The sequence below is a fragment of the Atractosteus spatula genome, chromosome 5, assembly GCF_055471065.1.
Source record: "Atractosteus spatula isolate fAtrSpa1 chromosome 5, fAtrSpa1.hap1, whole genome shotgun sequence".
NCBI lineage: Eukaryota > Metazoa > Chordata > Actinopteri > Semionotiformes > Lepisosteidae > Atractosteus > Atractosteus spatula.
The window spans coordinates 21,753,881-21,778,617 of record NC_142710.1 but is presented as its reverse complement, the minus strand read 5'-3'; the positions used below and the strand labels follow the sequence as shown (position 1 = coordinate 21,778,617).

The window sequence follows — 24,737 nt, the reverse complement described above, 5'->3', positions numbered from 1 at the left end:
TTTGTGCAGCAGGGATGTGAACTCATGCCCTGTCAGTTATGAGGCCTATTCACTATACTAGCTCAGTTATCATAGCTAGAGATTCACGGATATTGAATCAATCAGTTATTATAGTGGGAAACTGGTGTGGGAGTGATTGCTCAAACAAAATCAGACCCACCTATTCCCTAGTTAGACCACAGTCTGGTTGAAATAACCCTTTCACATTTGCATTCATAGCATGTTTTTTTCACAGCGAGCAGTGAAAGATTCAGACTTACTTCAGACATGTTTATCGGGCTGAGGAATATTTTTCCTTCTCGAAATGAAAGCTTATTTTTGAATGACCAAGAAGACACCACATGTGGGCAAATCAAAATGTTCTCCTTCTAAAATAACAATGACTGAATGGACAGCAGATTATGTGCTGAGAAGCATTAAAAAGGCCTCAGATGCTATTCTTAATACTTAATATAATATAGGTGCATAAATATTTACAAGTTTACAAGATTACAAGTAGTGATGTGGAAGCTCCTTCGAGTGTCCTCTTGGTGTGTGTTGTGTGGCATACACAATTATTCCTATTACTGAAGGCAAGATTTGGATTCCAGTCAGAGTCTCTTCCCTCTGTGACGTTTGCATGTTCCCCCAATATTTGTACTGGTTGTACCACATTTCTCCCACCCTGACATACTGTACAAAACCAAGACATCCGTGTCGGGGTTCATTGGCTATACCTCTCTGTCCCCTTTGGTTCTATCCCCAAAGGAAAGACCCAGTCTCCTTATTAGCCTCAACAATGTGCAGATTGATCTCAGTGGCTATGGAACTAGACATGTGGATCTGTATATTGCAGAATCAGAGCCAGAAAATGACAGGATTGTCTCATCACTAGTTTAGGAAAGAAAATTTTCTGAAAATCACTGTACCACCTCTGCAAAAGGAATTATACCACAATATTTCATTGTAGATGTTGGTTTAGTGAATCTGATTAGGGGATAAACTGCTGCTCTTAAGTACTTTCTGCTTTTGGAAAGTAAAAAGGAGAACTGTCCTTTTTTCCGTATATGCAGGTGGTTTTAAATAGCAATTGGGTTTATTTCCTTTTTCTTCACCCAAGCAGGTGTATACAGTATGTTAAGAAGAGCTAGTCTGGTTCAGCTTTACCAAGTGTATGCCAACATGAGGACAAATGGGTTACTTTGAGAGATGATTCACTGTAGTCTAGACCATGGATGTGTCTATCATCGGAATAAAATTGGCATTTAAGACAGAAATACAAAAGGTGATTGAATTGGAAGTAAAACAGTGATAGCTTCTTTCTCTTGAATTACTGTAGAGCAGGGAAACTAGATTTTTAATATATATAAATAAAATATGTAAAAACATCATCAAGAGCATTAATGCAGTCTTGGCTACTAGTATATTAGCTGTAGTATATTACTGTACCTTACTGTCTGCACTGGCAGCTGAAACATGCACGTTGTTTTCTTGCGGTATAATTTCAGTTTGAGAGAAATGCTTTTCGATGCGCAAGCACGGGAATCAGACATCTTGTTCTTGAGTACCATACAAAGTACTATATTGCCTTTTTGTTTTTACTTCAGCTGGTATTTATTTATTGGACCAGCAATTTTCTTAATTATTATTGATTAAAGCTGTAGAACTATTGCTCTTCAGGATCCAAGCTGCAGTAACTTTTTGGATGCCATTAGAAATAAAACCCTGCATTCCATTATCCAGACGTTGGGTACTTCAGTCCAGCTGTTAACAGTAACAACAATAAAAATATATTCATTTAAAGCTACTCTGATACCAAATTACACTGACCTCTTTACACGTTGAAAAATGTTTTACTTCTTCTAAACCCCAAAAGCAACTGCGCATGTGGCGTGCTTTCGTTTGACCTAATTACAATGGTATTCTGCCGTGTAAAAAAATATCCAACGGTACAGTACATAAGGAAAACAAAAATCCTTAGAAGGTTTCTTTGAAAATCCCGTATAAAAATAGGAAACGAAAGTTCGAGCTTTTATGCCATAACCGTCACAAGGAATCTGAGGTTGCGCAAATATCGCCCTGTCAGACTTTTAAGATTTTGACTTCACTTCGCTGGAAAGCGCGGTGCACACAGAAACGCATACGGTTTTTGTCCAATAAACGGTTGATCGTTTAACTCTATTGATAAACACCTGACGTCTGAAGTTCAAGGAGTTCACGACCCACACGTGGAACAATCTCATCAGCGGCCACGGTTCTTAGCCACCTACAGGCACGATCGCCCAAAAAAACTCATGAGGAGAAGAGTTTATCAGGAATGTAGACTGACTCTGGGTACACAAGATGGAAAGATTAACCAAAATCACTGCTCCTGCTGGAGAGAAGTTAAGGTGAGGACGCGTTTACCTTTCGCATAATTAATTTATTTAATAATTCTTAAAATATTAGAACGTATGTTATTCTTCTCGCGTTTTTAACATCTCATCATTTTCTGTATATTTTGATATTGTACTGATGTGAAGAATCCGTTGCGGTTCTTAAAGCAACAGATGTTTCCTGTATAAATGTCTGCAATTTGTTTTATGATGGCTAGTGCGTGGCAGGTAAAGAGAAACGTTTCACAAATCATTTTAAAATGGCTTTACACAGTGTTCATTACATTTAATCACATGATTATTCAAATTACAAAGAAAATATTCTCAAATAATCCTGCATCTTAATTATATACAGTATAGCGATTTCAAGAATTAAAAGCGTCTGCCTTCTCCGTACGACTACGCGTGCTTATATTTTCAGACCGACACGACAAATTGAATTGATTCGTAAGTAATTATCATCAGCTGGAACACTTCTAAATATAAACAATCTTGCTCATATCAGGTTTAATCTGAGTGTGGCTGACCTAGTAACACGGGAACATACGAACTGTCGACGTTACATAGACCAGGAATTGGACTGGAAAAGAAACTCTGACACATTTATTTGTTACATGTAGGTGTACAAAATTGTTTTGGGTAGACTTTCAAGTAGTTCAGTGAGAATGTTGGATTTAAGAAGTCTGATGTTATGTCATATTTTGCAATATGTAATATTGAAAAATATGTATTTATAATTCATTCGTTATTAGTAATGGGTAGATATCACATCCACAGAACTAAATTGGCCTATGCTACTCCCTCTTTTAAATGTTTATAAAATAAAAATGCAATACTACTTAAACTCCATCAAGTACATGGAAAAATAGCGACGAATAAAGCACAGCTGATGTATGTAAAAATCCTAAATTTGTAGGTGACTCTGACAGCAAACGTTTCCTAGTCCTTTTTCTTCATTTTCTCTTTTGGAAACTGTTTTTCCTTTACTTGTATTATTGGATGTTAAATAAAACCTAGGAACTATACTTGATTATTGTTTTTTGTTAAAAATAAATGCGACTGACTCGTTATTTAAATTTCTTTGTGTGCACAAAAATCTGTGCATCTTCTTATCTATACTTTTCGGATAGTTCATGTCATTGATTTTAATACGTATTTGGATGTGCCTTATGTTGTTGCGTTTAATTGCGGCGTTAATGTGTAAAATAATTTGTCATACTGTGGTTTTTAACATTGTGTACAGATGTTGCTTTTTTGGCTGTTCCTCTATGATAGAAAGATGCGCTGCTTAATTTTTATTAAATGGCTAGTGTTAATTTTACTTCCTCTAACAATATCAAGAATGCACTAACTAGTGATCTAGTATGCTGGCGCTTCTATTCAAAGCGATTTACATTTTCGCTCATCTATCTAGACAGCTGTGTATTCTTACTGGAAAAAATCTGGTAAAAGTACCCTTCTCAAGGGTGCAACAGCAGTGTCTCACGTGGGACTCAAACCCACTGTTTTAAAGCGTGGTGAGGATAAGGGGGGATTTCACTGAATCTTAGACGCTCAAGGCATTATTTTAACTTTTACATCGTATTTCTGAAAATCTAGCTCTGTACTATAGAGATACACTGTATCAAAGATATATCCAGTAACTGTAGATTGTAGAAATGTAGTGTTATCTTACATTATACACTTTTTAGTAAATAATTGAAATTGCAGTACATGGTATAAATGAGCCGGTTTATTAAAATTAATTTCTGCACTGAGTACAATGAGTATTATTTTAACCAATAAGATACATACCGGGAAACAACTTTGCTCCCAGAAATTATGTGTTAAAAGAGTCTCACTTTTGAATTGTCCAAGGAAGTCAGATGACAGTACAAACCCAAGAAGTGTTGCATCATCATATTACAACATAGAAACAGGCCGCATAATGTGTTATGTTGCTTCACGGCGACCGAACATACAATTAGCTTTGATAAATTGTATGTCATTTTAGAAGGAATTCTTTCGGTATTTAGTATGTTTGCGCTGCTCAGCTCTTTTGAATATGTTGTGCGCCGATAAGCAATTTCAGGTCAGAGGAAAATTACACCAGTGTTTAGTTGCTTGGTTAAGGGTACTATCTTCATAGTGTTATTATAACAGTTTATTATTATTGTTGCACAGTTATTAAGAAGTGTTGTCTCTGTCCAGTACAGTACTGCATATTGACAAACCAAGAAGAAGGTCTCCCTTGTTCATATCTTATAAAATGCAAATACTGTTGGGCACTGAAATAAATATCAGGGAGGTTTAGCCAGCACAAAGCAGAGAGAATTCATAATCACTGGGTCGGTGCACTCACTATTGTTCAATCAATTTGCAACCTATCCTTTTATGTGAGAAGATGTTTGTCTCAACAGAAAACCTGTTCAGCCAGTCCACGTTGCATAAAAGAATATCAGAAACCCAGCAAGGTGTTGAGTAGTGCTTCAGTCGTCTATGTATACTAGTATGGTCTGAAAAGTGTAGTTAGAAGCAGTTTAAAGCAAAAATACTGAAGGAGGCCATGGTAATCGCATTACCAGGCTTTGAGGATTTTGCCAATGCGGCAGCTTATTTTTGTAAATGTATGAACTGAAAGAGGGTTTAAGATATTGTTGTGCCTGTTTGCAATCACATTGTTCTCCATGATCAGACACCTGGACAGGGCTTCATCAGCAATAAAAGAAATCATGTCACCTGATGGTAAAGGCTCCAATCTCTGATTCCAATCCCTTGCTCCATTCCTGTTCACCTTTTACACCTCTGACTTCAGGTACAACTCTGAGACATGTCATCTGCAGAAGTTTTCGGATGACTCTGCAATTGTGGGGTGTATTAGAGAGGGGAGGGAGGAGGAATATAGGCGCTTGATTACCAATTTTGTGGAGTGGTGTCATCTTAACCATCTTCTACGGTGTGGTGTGCTGGGGCAGCAGCATCATGACAAAAGATGCAAATAGGCTCAATAAACTCATCAAGAAGGCTGGCACTGTGCTGGGGATGAGCCTTGACCCCATGGAGGTGGTGGCTGAGAGGAGAATGCTGAACAAGCTCACAGCCATCATGAACAACACCTCTCATCCGCTTCATGGGACTGTTACTGGGCAGCGGAGCACATTTAGCAATAGACTGCTCCAGCTACGGTGTTCAAGGGAACTTTTCCGCAGGTCTTTCCTCCCGGCGGCTGTCAGGGTGTATAACGCTGCCCTAGGCTAGGACTGTTAGCCCTTCATTTGCTCCTCTATGGACAGCATGTTTACTCCATTGTACTTTTTGGACAATCAGTCTGTATAAACCTATGCACATTTTGCACATATTTTATTGTTTTTACAGCGACTATGATCAGCACATTTTGCACACACCTATGTATTAATTTATTATTTATTGATTTTGTTTATCTTTTGTTTTATAACTATTCTGATGTCTGTTTTGCTTGTCTTGGGCTGGACTGCTGTAACACATCAATTTCCCTACCGGATTAATAAAGTATTATCTATCTATCTGATCACCATGACCTGTCTGTATGCCAACAGCACGTGTTACAGTCTGTGAGTTCTGAGCAGTGATATTCATGAGATCACTTCAGTTTTTTACACAGCTAATCGTGTAGGCTGCCATGTAAAATTCTACACTCTTCTTATCAAATACATTCTTTGTGCACACGTACAGTATCTGTTATTCTGAGTAAAGTACCTGACATTGCTTTTCACCCAATTTATCTACAGTACTTGATAAAGAAAGCACCTTCAGTACAACCCTGAAAGCAGTAATTTATTGCTTTCTATAAGTGGTATTTCCCATTCAACAGCACAAGCAAAAGTGCACCAGAAGAAAAGAATATGGTGTTTTCTACTAAATTGAAAAGAGAAGGAGTGGTTAATGGGGAGCTGTTTCGATGTAATGACATGTCTCAGTAAGCCACTAGAAGTGTTTGCCTCTGACTGTAATTAGAAGCAATGTTGGCAGTGGACTAACCCAAGTATGTCTTTAGAACGTTTGTTCATAATTCACATCTTGTCTTTATAACCCACGGAGAGTGTATAAATAATAAAACTTACAGTGTTAAAGACTCTGTAATCCATTTCTAATATTTTGTATTTACATACAACATTTCTTATTCCTGAAGAACAGTGGACTCCCATTTTGCTCATTCAGACACAGTGTTTCAGCAGGTTTCATTCCAGTTCCATTCTTAATGACCTAACTCAGTTTGCCATTGGCTTAATTGAACCAATTTACCAAGTTCCCAGCTCTTTAGTGGTGCTGCTTAAAATAGAACCCAGACATACTGGTGGGCTGCAGGTAAGGAATTGAAAAGGTAAAGCATGCCCATGATAAAAACTGTTGTGTGTATGCTAAAAAAGGCACATGACACAATAAAATCTGTTCTGGAAAGGTTATGGTGATCCACTGTACTGTATATTGTACATTTAAAAAATAAATGTAATGTTTTTTTTTTATAGGCAGCTACAAAAGATGGTGCAGGATATAAAGAAGAATGATGGTGGCATTATGAACAAGTTCAAGAAGTGAGTTTTCAGAATTCAGTGTTCTCAAGGTTGAATGTAATATTTAAACAGTTTTTTAAACTGATACAAACAAGTTTTACTTTTCTTATACTGTAAATTGCCATCACGGAACCTTTGCCATTCTTACATTATGATTAACTTGAACTTAAAAAAATAGTTTCATGATGATAAAGAAGCATACATCAGCCTTTTTTGAATGGATTTTATTTGTGACAAAGTATAAACAATAGTTTATTTCTTATGTTAAAACATATACTAAATTCTAACATAAACCATTAGAAAGCATTTTTTTGTATTTATTTTAACAAATAAAAAGAACAAAAATTACAATAATGAAAAGGAACTTTTAAAACTTCTTTTAAAAGAAATTTTACAAGATGATGATTAAATAAATATGTATTACTTTATAAAAAGTAATTTTGTAGACCTCGTGTGAAAATATACAGTAGCTAAGCATTAATAGTTTTTCATATTTTCAACATAAGAAAATGTGCAAAGGTAAGGCAGCTAGTAGTTCACTGATGTGAGGATTTCTTCCTGCTTCTTGAAAGAAGATGCCATGGTACCAGCTTCAACAGCATGACTCATTAATTTGTTCCTGACTTCTACAACACAGTGTTTCCTAATTTTATAGCACTGGCCCTTAGTTCCCCCTTGTCCATTGGTCCTAAACCATTTCTCTGTTGATTCTGAAATCCACTTAGTTGACACTGTCTCTGCCTTTTGCCTTTGAGGATTTTGAACACTTTAATCAGGTTCCCTCATAGTCATCTCTTTTGGCCTATTGGCATAGGATCTTCCTTTGAACTACTGAAGGGACCTGTTTGCATGTCTCTGGACAGGTTCCTAAGTAGTAATGTGTGTTTTGTTCATCATGTTAACCATAACTGAATACAGTATACTATATTCAGCATGAGGTCTTAATAGTCCACTGTACAATTTTACCATCAGATCCATTTAAAATCAACTCCTTATTGTTTTTATAAACCTTCACTGGGTAAATAAGGGCATGACTAAACAATGTGATTTGAATTTTAATCATGTTTTTAGGCAAATGCTCTTATATTTGTGGAAAATTTGAGAAAAAATTATGAATTTCCCTTATTTTTACCAAATTAACAAACAGTTCCATTTTAAGCAAACTGAAACCAGATGAAGAAAAATGTTTCTTCTTTTGCTAGCTTTCTTCTCCTTTTGAAAGAGAACCACATTCAGAAATGTCACGTACCATTCCACATTTTGTAATATTGTTTTTTTTCTTAATACCCTGCCATGGTCTAACCAATATGCATTTCTAATTCAGATTCTGAGTTTTTTTGGTCAATTTTTTTTTCTTTTCAAAAGAGTAGGGATGTTAAGACCTGTTTCCTGGCTGAATTCAGTTCTTTCCTAAGGTTCTGCTTGATTCAAGTGTGGTGGGGTAGTTTTTCACTTCCCCCCCTGAGCTGCTGTGTAGTAAGACAGCAGGCAGATAATGACTGTTGCTCACTTCCCAGCGTGGGAGCAGGATGTCAGTGGTGGAAGAAGTGTGTCCACTTCCACGAATAAAGCACTTCGGGATCCTCGGAGGTGGATCTCAAGATAATTTGCATACCTAACAGTTCAGCTACAAATTATTTCTACTATTACTGGGTTTTTGTTCGTAACATGTTGCAATAACAAGATACATTATGAAATAGTTAGAAGGTTAACGCATATTTTTTAACAAAAACAAAACTGTAATCGCCTCAAATATACGAGGGCACAATGACCAAACACACAGCCATCACAGTAATGGGCTAGTTCAGGACATTAATACACCTCCCTGTTGTACAGTGTTACAAAGACACTGTGGAGTAATAACAACAATAGACAGCTAGGCTTCAATACTGCTATCTAGATGACTTACAGTAGGAGAGAAAACACCTTAGTTGTGTAATTGGTAATTCTCTTAACATCAAATTTAGGAAGTTTCCATCTGTTTAATAGTGGACAACAAAATGCCTCTTTGGTGCCATATTGAGACATCCAGGTACAGTATGCATTGCTGAAATGAACCTTTTGACTTTATTGCTTACTTTAGTTATACGTTCTGTACACTCAACTTTATTCTCCCTTCTATTAACTATGCAGGTTTCAAAATGAGCAAGTGGCTTTTATACGCAAAACTGGAAAAAACACTTGGGACCGGTATGAAACTGTGATGCACAAATGTCATTGTCCTTTGTGTCGCTGAGCAATAATCCTGTCACAGTAGCATTATTGAAAGATGCTGTGCTGCATCCGTGCTGTCTGAGTGCCATGTCTTAGATCTGTGTAGTTATAGGCTCATCTGCTTTCTAACACCCAAGCCAGTGATCCTGAACGACTACAGTGTGAAGAGTACATGATACGGGAATTGTAGTGAAGTCCTGTAAGAGAATGATGAACATTCTGAACAAATGTACTCATTTTCTATGGCCTTGTAAATAAACGATCTTTGAACTTAAGCTTTTTAACCAGACTTGGGGTTAAATGTGTTTAAATGCAAGCAACGTCTTGTTGGTGATATTGTGAATTTGAAAATGTTAGGTGCTCATAATTTCTAGTACTAATACTGAACACAGTGTAAATATGTGACTGCTTCAAACATTCTTCGATGTAAGACAATTCGTTGGTTGAAAAGCCAACACAAATATCGATTTTGACCATCATTTGACAGACACCTTTATCTGGGGCAAACACATTTTAAAAATACATTAATTAAACATAACAGTATAGCCTAATTATTCATAATCAATAAGTGTATGATAATGATAATAATAAGTGATATTAATGATAATAGGTGAACTACGCAAAACAGCCTTTGCATTATTTTTGGTGGTAGCATGTGATCAATTTGAGTTCTAGTGTGGAAGTGACTTACCTCACACAGTTACTTCCTCTGTACTTCCAAGGTTGTAAAGATACTGAACAGCTGTTTTTAACTGAGATCAGTCGTGACAGTTGGCACAGGTTTGGATTTGCAAGTTCCATCTAGGTAGATAGGAGCCAGACTGCTGAATTAGGTTTGAACATTGTTAAAGGGTACTCACAGTTATTTCGAAATAGTGTTTAAACTACCATATGTATTTAGCATACACATTATGCAAACACTTGTGACTCAGAATTAGCAGGTTTTAAGAGAAAATGAAAATGTTTCAAACTTAGTGTTTAGTTGTGCTTAAAAAAACATTCACCTACCTTTGACCTCAAGTCTATCTTCAACACAGTACAGAAACATAAGCCTTGCTGTATGAAGCTTTGGTGCTACAAAATAAGGATTTGTTTAACTTAATAATGGTTTGATGAAAGTCTTAGTATTGTGTATACTGTATACCTAATCATATACACTCTGCACATACTGTAGCTCTATGAATTTGTATATACAGTACCTGGAAAGACTTTTGGTCTTGCACATAGCTTCTTAAGATAATTGTTAGCCTCATTTACAAATATTTAGCAAATGTTTACAGAAGAAACATGCATCAGTATCCAATTAGATGGGTATTATTTACAAGTTGAGTGTCACATCTTTTCATAGATGTGTGCAGTGGAAATGAATAATGTTTTTTTTTTATTAGAGTCGCATGTGTCGAATTAACATACATGTGTTACATAAGTGTTTAGTATCTGTTTCACTAACATTGAATATAGGTTTGCTTCTCTTGAATGCACTAACAAATATTAAGTTTAATTTTCAGATATTTTGTATTGTCTTTATTAATCCTACAGTACCAGAACCCATTCGTCCTTCTGGAATGGATTTGCTTTCCCTGTCAGGCTTCTGCTTTCTAACCTACTAATGTGTGTTGCTGTTGTTTCTCAGAGAATGTCCTTGTTTTTCATTCACTACCTGTTGTAGGATAACCAACAAACCACCGCCAAGAGTGCCCAGAAGAGACTATCCAGGTGAGATGTGGTTCTGTGGGTTCTTTGTACAGTTCTTCAAAAATTGAAATTGAAGTATTCCTATTAAAATCAGCCGGTATTCAATACTCACTTGTGGTGAAAGTTATGGTAGTTAAATTAATTCATAATCAACTAAAAAATTACTGTTGGAATTAGCTCAAGCAGCTTTAATGCATCATTTGACTGTATTTTTTATGAGGGGAGTGTTGTATAGTCAGTGCCCAATTAATATGTTGGTCACATATTGTATAAATGACAACACACACTGATTGAGAAGAATTTCATGGTAACAGTTTTCAAGTCATGTCCCTCTATACTTGGACAACATATCGTGATTGAGAATAAAGCCCTTTAATTATTTTCAGGGCAAATTAGACATATTGCCTGCCTGTGTTCACAATAAGCATAAAATAATTCACATTACAGCTAATAAGAGTCCCCCTTCTCTCTTTCTTGCACAGCATTCTTTGTAGGTTACATGATGATGAATAAAATAGACCTGTCCTGAAGAATCTGCTATGAGCCAGTTTGTTCAGTGTTTAAATAAGCATATGCAAAATTCTCAGACATTTTCTCTGAGTATTCTATACTACAAATACTGTGTTATGTGTGACTTCACAGAGAAATACATCTCATGGCTCGGTCCTTTACCAGTGTGTATTCTGTGTGTACTTGATAAAGTTCCAAGCAGTGACAATAATATTAATTTTTATTTTAGTGTTTTAGTCATTAAATGCACCCTTTTTGTCTCTTTCACAGATGAAGATGATGAGGATGAACAATGGTCAGAAACGGAATTTGTAAGTTGATGACATCTGATTAGCTGAAAAAAATTGCTCATTCATGCAAAAATGATTTTGTTTCGGGCTTCTCTACAGAAGAGATTAGATGTCCTTCTTATTTGTGTGTTTTGTTTTGTTTTGTTAATTTGAACATCAAATGGCATTGTAATATTTTTTGACAGAATCAAGTGTATTACAACTCTATGTTCTTTATTTTATTTTTTGTTGTTTCTTACAACAGGGATAGCTAGTCCCAGTCCTGGAGGGTCTGGGGATTTTCATTCCTGTTGAGGAGCATTTTAAAAGCATGTTCTAGCCCTTCAGGCACTTCTGTTGTAAGCGTACAGGCCCCTCCAGGACCAGGACGCCTGTCCTTCAGTCTGGAATTCAGAATTCTTACATTTATTTTTATCTCTGAAGAACACAGGATGTTAGAAAATGGCTTTTTTATATTGAAAGTGCATAGATCATTGAAGTTGAGTACTTAGCTGTTAAATGGATTCTTTGGTTTTGATTAATTGTTCAATTTGATCATATCAGGACTAATTAATTAGGATCATTAACTGAGACCTAACCGACATTAACTCAATAGCAGTTTTACCTCTTTATTTAGTTTTACATCTTAATTTTGTAATTTATTTTAAATTAATCTCATCCATGTACAGTATATATGTCTTTATACAAAGGAGCACCCTCTTGTTATTCTTTCAGTTCACTGTAAAATTCCAGTTTACATACTGCACTATTGCAGTGAGAGAACTGTTGTCAATTATCCATAAAAATTAACATTGAATAACCCAAAGCCTCCAATTAACTCTTGTAAGTAAGCAAAGAAACAGTATTCTATGGTAAAATAAGGATAAGAATAACTGGTCACAAAGCGAGCGTGATTATCCTATTAAATGTAAGTTATTTCAAATACTACAGCTGATTATAGTGAACAGGTCTATTTTTAAAATATCTAAAACAAAAACTCACATATTGGTCTCTTTGTGGAATTTATTATGAAAACACATTTTTCAAATACAAGATTACTGTATTGCAATTAGTAACATGATAGAATCAATTTTCTGTAATGTAATTTATCATTTGAACATCACATCATAACATAATGACTCTAAACATATAATCATTGTTTGACTAGGATAAAATACCAAAATTGATTACATCCAATTTCATTTTACAGAAATTATCTTGTTGTTTTTTGTGTTTATTTTGTGAGATAAGTCTTGCAATCGTGTTGGTCTTACCAGAAGTACTTCTTGTGTGACACACAAAAGAAAGAACATAGTAGGTAAAGATGAGCTGCACATCTAGTGCTTGCACTTAGAAGTTAACATTTTCTTTTTCTTGATATCTTTGCATAATTGTACTGATCAACATGTATTTATTGTGAACACATGTAAATTTTTTTAAAAATTGAATACTGGAACCAAACCATAGACCTTTTCCTCCACTCTCAGCTTCGTAATGCACAGAAACCCTCTCTGAGATTCTACCAAAGGACATAATGCAGCCCTACAATAATAAACCACAGCAGACACATTCCAACCATTATCCATGGATCTGAGCAGCACCATAGAAGTAATATCAAGACAGGACAATATCCACTGAAGTCAGGAAAGGAATGTGAAAGCTCCCAGAGCAGATCCAACATCCTGTGAGCTGCTGTGCCCCTAGGTAACCATATCCGTGTCTGCAGGCTAGGGAGGTTTAACTTGAGGTTGGAATTTAGCTGGACTGCTAGAGGAGAGCAAAGAAAATCCTTCTTTGGGAATAGTGGACAAAGAAGAGGAATCCAGTTTCCAATCTTTATTCCACATTTGGACATTCCCAAAATGTGGAAGAAGGCCCCTGTTGTGTCCCATGGTGAGAGTGTCAATAAGGGATTAGAGTCAAGTGCCGTATGCATATGAGAACGAACAATCATCTTCATAAAAAAGCAGCAGTGCCTCCCTTTTCCTAATTGGCAGGACAGTGATTATGAAAATCCCGATGACCACTCGGAAACCTATGAAGTTCCCTTGGAGGACAATGATGACAGCTACGAACCTCCCCCTTGTGAAAAGGAGAAAAGGAACATCAGCTCTGTTTCATCTCTGTCTAAGGGAGACTATGCAGGTATAGTAATTCATCTATATAAATAGGTTAGAAATGGGAAGGTTGTATCCATAGGTCTATCTTCATTCATGGCCTTGCAGTGTAATAAGTTTACTTCCCTTTCTAATTTAACATCATTATACTTAATAAAATAAAAAGCTTTTCACTAATTTGGGATACAATAAAAACTGAGTTGCTGCTAATTACTGTTTTAATAACATAAACAGCACACAAATGGAGCCTCCTAATTATCCCTTTTATGCCTCATAAAATGCAATTTGTCATATACAAAACCAGCATAAAACATCCCCCAAAAAAGTAACATTGAGCAAAAACAGAGGTTTGGAATTTTGATCGTTGATGAGGGAAGGGTGTTTAAGAATATCTTTTTTATGTTTGCATGTTTGATATTGTGGTTGCAGCACCTAAAAACTATTTACGGTAAGGAAGCCACCATTACTTTTAAAGTGGTAATTCAAACTCAGAGAATGTAACAGGCATGAGCAGTGAATGACAGTGCTGCCAAAGCAATAGCAATTAGCAGAACAATTCTGAGTTTCTAATCTGTCTGGCTGTGTGCTTGTGTTTACTAGCCCATGAAATAAGGGGCTGAGTAACCAGCTGCGTACGCAAATAACATCCTGTTGGTGGGTTTTCATACCTAATTTACTTTTTTTACTCAGACAAAAGAACAGAAAGTTCAAGACTCCCTCCAAGGAAGCCTGTGCCCTCCATGCCCAGAGCCCAACAGCAAGTCTCTCCTCAGAAACCACCCAAACCACAGTTACTTGTGAAGCCACAGAAGGCAGAGCAGGATGATGTAATGTACCTGACTTCACCGGCTGTTGTAACATCCATCCATTATCTAACCGCTATATCCAGGACGGGGCTGCGGGACACGCCAGAGCCTACTGTATCTGCTCTGGGGGCGAGCAGTGGAGGAAGGCAGGACACATCCTGGACACAGACACAAACGCACACACTCACATCTGAGCTAGTTTTTTCCCAATCTACCTGTACTGTATGTCTTTTGGAGTGTGGGAGGCAAGCAGACACAAACATGGGGAGAACATACACACTCCGTGCAGAACGACGTCTGGGAGTTGAACCCAGGGTCCCAGCAGTGCTAACCATTGCGCCGCTGTGCCCCCCTTGCTGTTGTAACATTTTTAGACTATGTTTAGGCTATGATTATCTCCATATCTGCTTCTATGCCTAGGCCATCTGTTTGTCCCTTTCCCTTTGCTATATTAATTCCTACACCCAGGGGCCGAAAGCTGGCCTTCTGTTCCACTTTTAATTGCCATTTGTGCTTTTAGGCTGATTACATTTGCCCAAAAGAAGACGGAGAAGATGACAATTATATCGAGCCCTCTGAAAAGAGTTCTGTACAAGGTAAGATTAAAACTAAGGGCCTTGCAGGTCCTTATTCCAGCCTTTTTTAAACACAGAGAAAAATGTGTCTAAGCAATAATACTCACTGAAGTGTTCCTTGTTTTGTTTCTGCAGAGCCTCCTGCCGTTAACAGAGATACAAAACCGACAATAAAGCGCTCTCCGCCTCCTGGAGGAACTCACGAGCCCACTGGTAACCCAGCTATGTGTCCTGCTCTCTTTAGAAGCAGCCGCGAATGTACTCTTGACTAGGTGGTACAGTAATATTAGCATTGGTGGGGTTTAGCAAGTGCTGAAAGTAACTATTAGTGCATGTTTTTGTCTAGACGTTTTCATTACTTTTCTCTCATGCATAATGGCAGTTTATAAATTAGAGAGTCTCAGGTGTTTTCTTTTAATTAGCATCTGAATTGTTTTGTTGCAGAGTTGTACGAAGTGCCAGACCTGGAGGTGAGTTCCTATAAGAACTAAAAAAGTAAATTATTATAAGGTTTTAGTCAGACGTGTCTTTAAAAAATCATAATAAATTATAAGTATTATGTATTAGATCAGTAAGTAATTACTAAGATATTTTCTTTTCTAAGCAGTTTTAAGAATAATATTTCCAGTTTTTCATTGCACACATTATCATTATAGTAATTAAACGTATTTCATGTTGTTTAAAAATATTTTGTTTTTCTTTGTTTAAAGGAAACACCTTCTGCATTCAGCAGGTTAGTAAACGATCAAGTATTGTTATTGCACCTGCAGGAAAGTAGCAACTGTATGTTTTACGTGGTGCCTCCCTCCTCTGTGAATATCAAATCTCTACGTTGAACATTAACATGGGAAAAGTGTTGATTTTGGAAATTCCACTATAATGGCTGTTCCGTGTTTTAAAAGGGTAAATGCTCCCACACCTCCGAAGGCACAGCCCCGTTCTGCTGGACGAGACGCCCCTCTCCCCATCAGTCCCAGGTACCAGATCGCAGCGGCGAAGGGCTGTTTGTTCTAGATGCAGTGTTGTTATCACTGCACACACCTGAGGGTCACGCTGAGTCAGGAGTCTCACTTTGCTCGGCTGGTTCTAGACTGCTAAACATTCCAAGGAGTTCTCGTCGTATGTTAGGGCACCGAGCTTTTTCAGCAGCAGCCCATCGTCTTGGGAATGCTCTTCCTTCCCAACCATATTAAAAATGCAGCTTACTGTATGTTGAGGTTTTTAAATCTTGCCTTAAAGCTTCATTGGTTTCCATGGCCTTTAATTATTAATCTATTAATTAATTCTTTTTTTTAATTTTCTATTTTAAATTATCGGGTTTTATCACATATTATGCATACAATATTGTTTTTTTTGTACAGTTTAAGTAAATTGCCTTGAGAATGCTCTGTATTAAAAGGTGCTATATAATAATAATTATTTTTTAATTTTGTTTCTAATTACAATAGTCTTGCTGGCTCTAGAGAGTGTTTCTTTGTTTTTTAAGTCAGAATATTCTCATTAGCTGTTTATTGGGACACTGATGCCAAACGGTTCAGTCTTAAAATAGTAAAGAATATCAGATTTTAGTGTATAATTGCTTTCTCCTTGTCCTAGGCCCCCAGTCAAGAAATTACCTGTTGCTTCTGTAAGTACTGCGCTCATTACAGACGTTTGTGTTTTTTATACTGTATAAAACATTTATAGTCAGTCTAAAGCCTTAAACAAAAATTATTAACTCATAAAATATTTTCTCTTTGACTGTTCCACATTTCCTGTAGTATCCAACATTTTTCAAATTATGTCTTGAAATAAATTCAGTCCCTTTTTTTTTAAGGAACCAGTAGATGAAGATGAATATGAAGTATGTGATCCTGATAACAGTACGTATATCTTGAATTGTACTTATCTAGTTCTGGAGATCCACATGCCCGCAGGTTCTAGTCAAGCTCTCGGTTACATGATTGAACCCATCACTGACTTGATTATAGGATTTAAACTGAACTGTTTGACTTTGACTCAACATGTTTGGTGTTGCCTTTTTGTGTTTCAAAATTAAAGTAAATTAAAAACCCCAAACTTTGTAGACAAAAAAAAATTGCAAATATTCCAATCAAACAACTTGTTAGCTCAGTTAAGACTTCAGTTAGGCAATAAAGATGAGTTGGAATGAAAAGCAGCAGGAGTGCCCTCCTCTGGGACCTGGTTGGGCAATCCCTCATCTGGACAGCACACTCTTGCTGAAATACTGAAAAAAGTTATGTTTAGTGTTGTTCTTTCATTCACATTAACGGATATCTGTGAATGGATAGGGCTTGTGTAAATTAGGCTGCTTTCATCTGAAAGATGAAGGGGAATCTCGTTTTTGTTTCCAATTTTCAAATTACACTTGCAGTACCTCAACCTTAAATTAGTACCTCTATCTACTGTGCTCACCCTCATAAGTCAGAAGAGCAGACTGCTGCTCAAGAGGTCAAGTTGGTGGAATGAGTCTCTGGATAAACAGTGCCCTCTGGTGGTCATCCAGAACACTCCAAAATATGTATCCATATTTGCTGGGCATGTTACTGTAGGTGTTTTTATTATTATTCAGATTGTTACGTACTGGCACACACTATTGTCAGTTAATTCCCTTCAGGTTGTGGAAATGAATTACTTTGTAGGCAATAAACCTTTTTCTCGTATGAGCTGACAAAAATGCATAATGTTTTCACAGGCGAAAGCAGCCTTAAGTCACAGCCCAGCACCCTCCACTCACTGAAAACCCCAGCACCATTACCACGAGAAGGGTAAGTAAGAGTGTTATTCTGCTGATGGTTCTGTGAGGCAACAGCAGTCTAAACATAACAGTACATCACTCCTGTCTTGTGGAATGTTAATGTTTTCTCTTTATTTTGCAGGAAGAAACCAGTTCCACCATTAAAACCTGTAAGTACATTCACCACATGAGTTCATTACTGATTCAGTTGTTTTCATGGAACAATTACTAGGGAAAAGGAATAAGAATATGGTTTCACCTTATTCTTTATTCACCTTTCAGACCTGAGCTTTTATTGTGATAATGACTTAAAGGAATCTGTGTATTCCTTTCAACTTCAAATCAACGCAGGCAGTCAGGTGTGAGCTTGTGTGGAAAAGTGCTGAGTTTTCTTATGCTTGTCATGCTGTTCACAATAGGAAGATCAATCCAGTGGATCTCTTCCTAGAAAAGATACAGATGAGATGAGGGTAAGGGAATCTAGTGCCCCAGCCTGCTGACAGTGAAAGTGTGCTGCATTCTTCTATAAGCTATAGCATTTCTCAGCAGCTTCCAGTTTTAACTTTTGTTTCTGTGTAATTTGCATAAGACGTCTGCAGAGCGCTTATAACATTTGCTAGTGTATATGTTCTGAACCCAATAACAAGCCGACTTGCTGTGCGGCACAGAGTTTAAGAACGTCTTTGTATTTGCGTTAAAGAAAAAAAGATTAGGAAAGACAGGCAAAAGACGTATAAGGTATGATCATAAGAAAATGCATTGAATTTATTTTGGAAAAAATTGCATTTTATATTTGGAATCTTCAAATCCTAATCATCCCAGCTTGTAGCTGCAACTTCGGAATGTGCACGAAGTTAAGGAGGATTGTACTACAACACAACTTTATGTAAATATCCATTGGTTATTGGGCAGGTTATAAGCTCCACTGTACCTCACAAACAGAGTTAGCACAAAGTAGAGGAGTGGTGCATGTCTCATCGACATGCACTGTAAGCGTACAGGCATCTAGCAGATCCAAGAGGTTTTGCAGCATACTGAGGATACTTTGGCTAGCTCAGGCCTACCCATCTCTGCAGATGGGCAATCCCAGTCACGTCTACAGACGCAGCCCTGACCCAGCCTGGTGAGGTGTGGACTACAGGGCTCAGGTTTGACCTCTTTCACTGCAACCTCAGTACCTGTCTACAATGGGACACCTGTACTAATTCTACAAGCGCACTGCTGTTGTGTTGTATAGGCTTGTGAGGAAGCATAATGAAAGAAAGTATCCAAAGTAGTTAAATCATTCTCTGTGCTCACCTGTGCTTGAGCTTCTAATGTTGCTGTGCAGACTTGTGATATTTATGTTGTGACGTTTCATGACTACTAAAATTACCTATTTTCTATGTGCAACAAAATGCAGATAAAGTTAATTTTGTTCAAAGTAAAGATTTATGTTCTTTTAATAAGCCCATTCTCCATTGTGTTTAAGTGTAGAACTGTATAGATATGCTTTATCTACTGTGTATATACTAGGAAAATATAGAAGTAATATTTCAGTATTTCACATTTACTACCAATTGGATGAATAAAAGTAGATCATTTAAAATTAATTCCTCTTTTTATTCTCTTTCCAGAAACCTATCATGAACTGGGAGGGTGATGTTAAAGGTTGCTAAATTTATGTTTTTTCTGTTCAACCTCTTAAACCTAAACAGTTAGTAATCAAAGCATATGTAAAATGTATATTAAACCTGTGTAAAACCTACAAAACATGTTAGAAACACAACCCCAGATTCAAGACACACATCATTTTGTCATTTGAATGTTTCTGACAAAGGTTCAGAATTACATTGGGTTGGAGGGCACATTCTCAACTGACTCCGCTCCACAATGGATCAGTGTTTGCCGTATACTTAATCACAGATGCCGCGGGCATGTTCCTCAGTTCAATCTATAGCGAAAGTGCTTGGCCAGTGGTGTTATAGGGTAATGACTCATGTGGACTTGGGTCTGATTTGTCCAATGGATGATTCACTTGGTGTCCAGACGTTTGAAGTTAATGGCCCTCTATATAATTGCTACTGCCACAAAACCACACAGCAAGCATTTTCATGGTTTCTCCTGTATGCGTTGCTCTATCATCTCCGAAAGAGACTCACCGTAGCTACATTTGTGCAGCACGGTGACACTGAGTGGAGGCAGTACCACTGCAGGGGTTATGTGATTACTTTATTGGGATTTGGGGTGTCTTTCATGATGCCTTAATGTGTTAGCAGCTGTTATTCTGTGAAGCCTCCTTCAGGTGGTCTTTCTTAATCAGGTGTTCTTGGGTTTTAGCCATCGCAAGAGCTTGCTGTCATTGGGTAGCACTGCTGGAGCCCAACAAATGTTTTCAGACATGCCGTGAATGTCTTAGCAACATTTCCACACTCCTGCTAGCAGCTTATCAAAACCGTGTTCTCTCTCCCTTCCCTTAACTGTGGAGATCGATCCCTATCAGTCTTCCTGTTGCCTATTGTGCATTCACACACGGCATGAGCAAGGTGTTAGTCACTATGCAGTATGTCATTTCAGATGTGGTTCATTTGTCTCTTCCTCACAGAAAGGGTGTTTGAGCTCCAATATTTTCTACAGCCATATTGCAATCTCTCATAGTATCAGACTTGAACATGATTATAAGGGAGATTTGAATAACTAACAATTAGTGGTGAAAATTCATTTCCTAAGGGTTTTAGTATACATTATTTGTGTTGTGTTGCTTAAATTCATTTTCATTTTTAATAAGTGACTAGAACTTACTGGCATGTGTCTTGCCACTTGTTGCAATTGGCTGTTAACAGTCTAAAATTGAAATATGATACTGTATCTTCAGTGCCATTATTATCACTGGTACCATATGTTCACCTCAACCTTCTTGTTTGGTCTGTGTCACTTCCCAACAGCCAGGCCAGCGGCCGTGAAGCACAATAACCTGAATACAGCAACGGACCTCCCTCCCCCTGCTGCCAGAGCAAAGTAATTCCATTTTAACAGGTCCTCAGTGGTTGTTTTCATGTTGATCAGTGTTGACCAGCTTCAAAGTTAATCTCCTAAAATGTATTTTCAATGTACAGGCCTCAGTTGTCTAAAGGAATGAGCACAACCCCGCCAAGTGAGTAAAACGACTTTTCTTATTGTGCAGAATATATGTCCTGTCAATTTGTGATAATCGGTCATAATTGGTGTAGTAATCTGTCATAAAATGTTAGAGAATGGTACTATGGTTTATCCCTGTATAAAACACTATTTTTAAAAAATTGTCATAATAAGCTATCTCACGATATTTTGGAAATTATATTTTCAGCCTCTTCCCAAAGAGGATGTCAATTAATCTAAATGACAATTGTTTTTTTGTGCAAATGTGCAAAGGTTTGTACATAAAATCCATGCTATATAATATTTGCTTATAACTCAAAGTTATCACTGCAAAGTGTTTCTCTTTGCTCGAAAACTCAAGTTCGCTTCTTATGCTGTATCTTTCTTGTTCCCAATACACAGTTAAGAATTGTCACCTTTATAAGTTACCCACTTGGGGTTGTGTAATTTAGTTAGTATGCCAAAGTCATGTTCATTATCAAAATTACATTTAAAAAACTGTCCACCCACAGATTGAGAAAGAGCTCAATTCCCATTTTCCTGCTGGAATTGTGTGTGCCATACAATTTCAACAACACCTGTTGCTTACAGGTGTGTAAATTTCACACGTATGAAGTTACTTCTGGTTGTTTTCTACAGGCATATCACATGTAGTTTGTCCTAGTATAAGATGTCAACAGAATAATAGGTGAGATTTTAACAATTAAGGGTGAACATATATAATGAACCTGTAAGATTTGCTTAAAATCAATAGCTTCACTAGTAGTAGCAGCTGAATAACAAGAAGTTAATTTGCCACTTCAGCAGAACTGCCATGTCCTTCCTTGTGCATTACAGAGCTTCCTCTAACTGCGGCTCGAGGGTCTCTGCCTCGAAATGGGCCAACTGCTGCAGAACAGGTGAAACAAAAGCTTAAAAAGATTAGTCCTAAATGAATTCAACACTTTTTACCTCACAACTCAAAAGTGCAGCTTTTATACAACATAAAAGAACCTGTGCAGACAATATTTAAATACAGCATTACTATAGTATAAACAGGACACATGCAGTCAAAGCCCATTGCGAAATTGTCTTGAAATTGTCCCTGTAGCTTTGTGTGTGTGTGTGTGTGTACTATAGTGGCCTAGAGTCCAAAGTGTCTCCCCACCTTGCAACCCTGTGCTTTGCTGGAAAGGCTCCAGGTTCCTTGCAAGGAGTTATTACATGTATTCAAGAAAGACTTGCCAATACTTCAATGCTTGCATTTATTGTATTACAGATGATTGACAATGAATTGTACATTTTCACCCAAGGTGTGAACATTACCTGAATCTGCACCTGACGGCTTTGTCATTGACCTTTCAGGAAGCAGGTGTTTACAGCAAATCCTGGTACGCCAGCACTAGTGAACGGAAGGTTGCTGAAGACGCCCTCATGAAAACAAATAAGGTAAGCTTGATTGAGACCCCTTGCAAGAGGCAACAATAATAATTCAGCGGAAATTAAAACTGGAATCGAGAAAAAATGAGCCAAAATTCAATGAGGTAATTAACATACATTATAATGGTATCTCAATTAACACCTTGTGCTAAATGTCTTTCAGTTCAGCCTCCAGTGAAATTTCTCTGACCAATAGTTTTAAATCCAACCTTTTTAGACCTGAAAGTGAATGGCTCAAAAATTTAAAATTTTATACACTGATTCCCAGTTACCTTCAGGGGTGCAAACTGATTAAAAAGTATTTATATCTTGTAGAGTATTGTACTTTTTAGGAACAAGTAAAGGTTGATTCCATGCTGAAAAGAGGAAAGTAACACGTTTCGGCTCCACAGATCTTAATTGTTCCTTTGCAGCCTACGCATGTTGACGCAGCCACCTAATTGATTATACATTTATACTCTCTTGATTGTTTTTCCACTGTGTGATTTATAAATAGTACATCATCAAAACTGTCAGTATGTGTAAACAGACATTTTATCATTAACCTTAATGTAAAGACTCATTTTGTGGTTACCACATTTTGGTTATCACATTGTCTCTTCTATGGCCATATTTGCACTACTACACCAATATGCCACTCTTTCACAAGTCATGTTAATTTTGTTCTAGATTGCATTCCTAATCACACTCCATCCTTCAAATATTTTGACTTCATATTAACAGGATGGATCATTTCTTATCCGAAAAAGTTCTGGTCATGATGCTAAACAGCCATATACCCTGGTGGTATTCTACAAAAAGAAGGTGTACAACATTCCTGTGAGATACATTGAATCTTCAAAGCAGTATGCACTTGGAAGGGAAAAGGCAGGAGAAGAGGTACTGCTTAGTTTAACTACCATCAAACTAATGATTGAATATTCTAATGAAAATGACTGAACAGGATGACTGCGTTGATACAGTTCTATTTTTAAATGTTCATCAAAGAAGTAATTACTTTGACCTCAGAAAAGAAAAAAACATTTAATCATTAAGTACATTGTTAATACAAATAATACCTGTTTTCCTTATAGTTAAAATGGCTTGGTTCCTTTACTAATATAAAATAATGTGGAGAAAAAACAGGAAAAAATAGCAACTTTCAACTGTTATATGTTTAAGCGCACAATCAGCTGTTCTGCCTTCTCGAGTTATTATTCTACTAGAATAGGTAGTTATGTTGAACATATGAATCTGTATCTGTTCTTACATAGCACTTTTGAACCCAGTGAATTCTTAAGGCACATTACATAAATTATACATATAAATCATGTGAACAAAAATATATAAATGCAAAATTAAAATTCAATTGAAATTAAGAACTGAAGGCCATTGAAAACAAGTTTTGAGGTGGGGTTAAAAAAAACACCAGCAGAGGGTGCGTTTTAATATGATCAGGAAGAGTAGGGAAAAGTCAAAAATCACCCTAGGTTTTTAACAGAATTTGAAGGAAGAATTTCTGTATTAGCAAAAGTGAGTTTTACACAGTCTGATTTTGAGACTTGATGAGAGGAGCCAATTAAATCATCTTGATCTCTTTGTGTTTAACTGGAGATCATTTCGAGCCATCCACAATGTTCTCAAGACAGTCTTTCTAAGATTAATCACATTAAGGTTTCACTACTGGACTTTAAGTAGTGATGAGAGAACAATGTCAAATGAAAGGTTGTGTAACTCACCTGTTCCTCTTTCGTTTTCACACAGCGGTTCAGCAGTGTGGCAGACATGATCGAGAACCATCAGCACAATCCCCTTGTTCTGATTGACAGCCAGAATAACACCAAAGACTCCACAAAACTGAAGTATCCTGTGAAAGTCTGACAGTTCCTGGGAAAGGGTGGGGCAGGAGTGGTCTGGGTTTGGGAAGTAATTGCTTTGTTCCAGGCTCATTTTTGTTGTTGCAAAAACAGATTAACCTGGAACACACTGAAGACCTCATTGCCAAAACAAATGCCACCAGAACACACACAGTGCTCAGATGTACTGACTGTAATGTAAACTTATATTATTTGTAATATTTTTTATAATTGTCACGGAAGAAATCAGTCAAGCTTCTTACAGTGTACCAAATAAAATTATCCCAAAATACGCATAAAGTGTGCTGAACATTTTGAAAACACTTTTGACATTTGCAATGGTTTAACAAAGACAGAAAATTGTGCATTGAATCAATCTTGTTAATGTGTACATCATTTTTGTACAAAATATTGCATCTGAAAATGGTCTAAATATATTTTTAAAAGTTAATTTCCATTCCACTGTTTTAATTAGAGTTGATTTAAAATTGCTTGTCTGTTACTCCCTTATTTTTTTATTTAATGCGTTTATCTGCAGTCTTTAAATGTGCAGTGATTTT

The 24,737-nt window shown here is 36.9% G+C and overlaps 1 protein-coding gene across 5 annotated transcripts in view; it reads left to right on the top strand.

Moving 5' to 3' along the window:
* The window catches only part of blnk (B cell linker), a 42,851-nt gene extending 18,182 nt beyond the window's left edge, over window positions 1-24,669 (top strand). For 3 of the 5 annotated variants that reach the window (XM_088917768.1, XM_088917766.1, XM_088917769.1), the window contains 23 exons: window positions 6,839-6,904; window positions 9,017-9,073; window positions 10,767-10,813; window positions 11,573-11,613; window positions 13,569-13,716; window positions 14,379-14,515; window positions 15,015-15,090; window positions 15,205-15,282; window positions 15,514-15,539; window positions 15,780-15,802; window positions 15,972-16,046; window positions 16,666-16,696; window positions 16,886-16,931; window positions 17,765-17,837; window positions 17,949-17,976; window positions 18,226-18,276; window positions 19,423-19,456; window positions 20,731-20,803; window positions 20,902-20,939; window positions 21,761-21,822; window positions 22,268-22,351; window positions 23,066-23,221; window positions 24,086-24,669. In XM_088917768.1, the coding sequence (XP_088773894.1) occupies window positions 6,839-6,904; window positions 9,017-9,073; window positions 10,767-10,813; window positions 11,573-11,613; window positions 13,569-13,716; window positions 14,379-14,515; window positions 15,015-15,090; window positions 15,205-15,282; window positions 15,514-15,539; window positions 15,780-15,802; window positions 15,972-16,046; window positions 16,666-16,696; window positions 16,886-16,931; window positions 17,765-17,837; window positions 17,949-17,976; window positions 18,226-18,276; window positions 19,423-19,456; window positions 20,731-20,803; window positions 20,902-20,939; window positions 21,761-21,822; window positions 22,268-22,351; window positions 23,066-23,221; window positions 24,086-24,202 (1,567 nt within the window). In that variant the 3' untranslated portion in view covers window positions 24,203-24,669. Of the gene's footprint in view, window positions 1-2,087; window positions 2,370-6,838; window positions 6,905-9,016; window positions 9,074-10,766; window positions 10,814-11,572; window positions 11,614-13,568; window positions 13,717-14,378; window positions 14,516-15,014; window positions 15,091-15,204; window positions 15,283-15,513; window positions 15,540-15,779; window positions 15,803-15,971; window positions 16,047-16,665; window positions 16,697-16,885; window positions 16,932-17,764; window positions 17,838-17,948; window positions 17,977-18,225; window positions 18,277-19,422; window positions 19,457-20,730; window positions 20,804-20,901; window positions 20,940-21,760; window positions 21,823-22,267; window positions 22,352-23,065; window positions 23,222-24,085 lie in introns of those variants that run through there. The other 2 variants (XM_088917767.1, XM_088917770.1) reach the window with 2 other exon arrangements.
* Window positions 24,670-24,737: the final 68 nt, after the last annotated feature.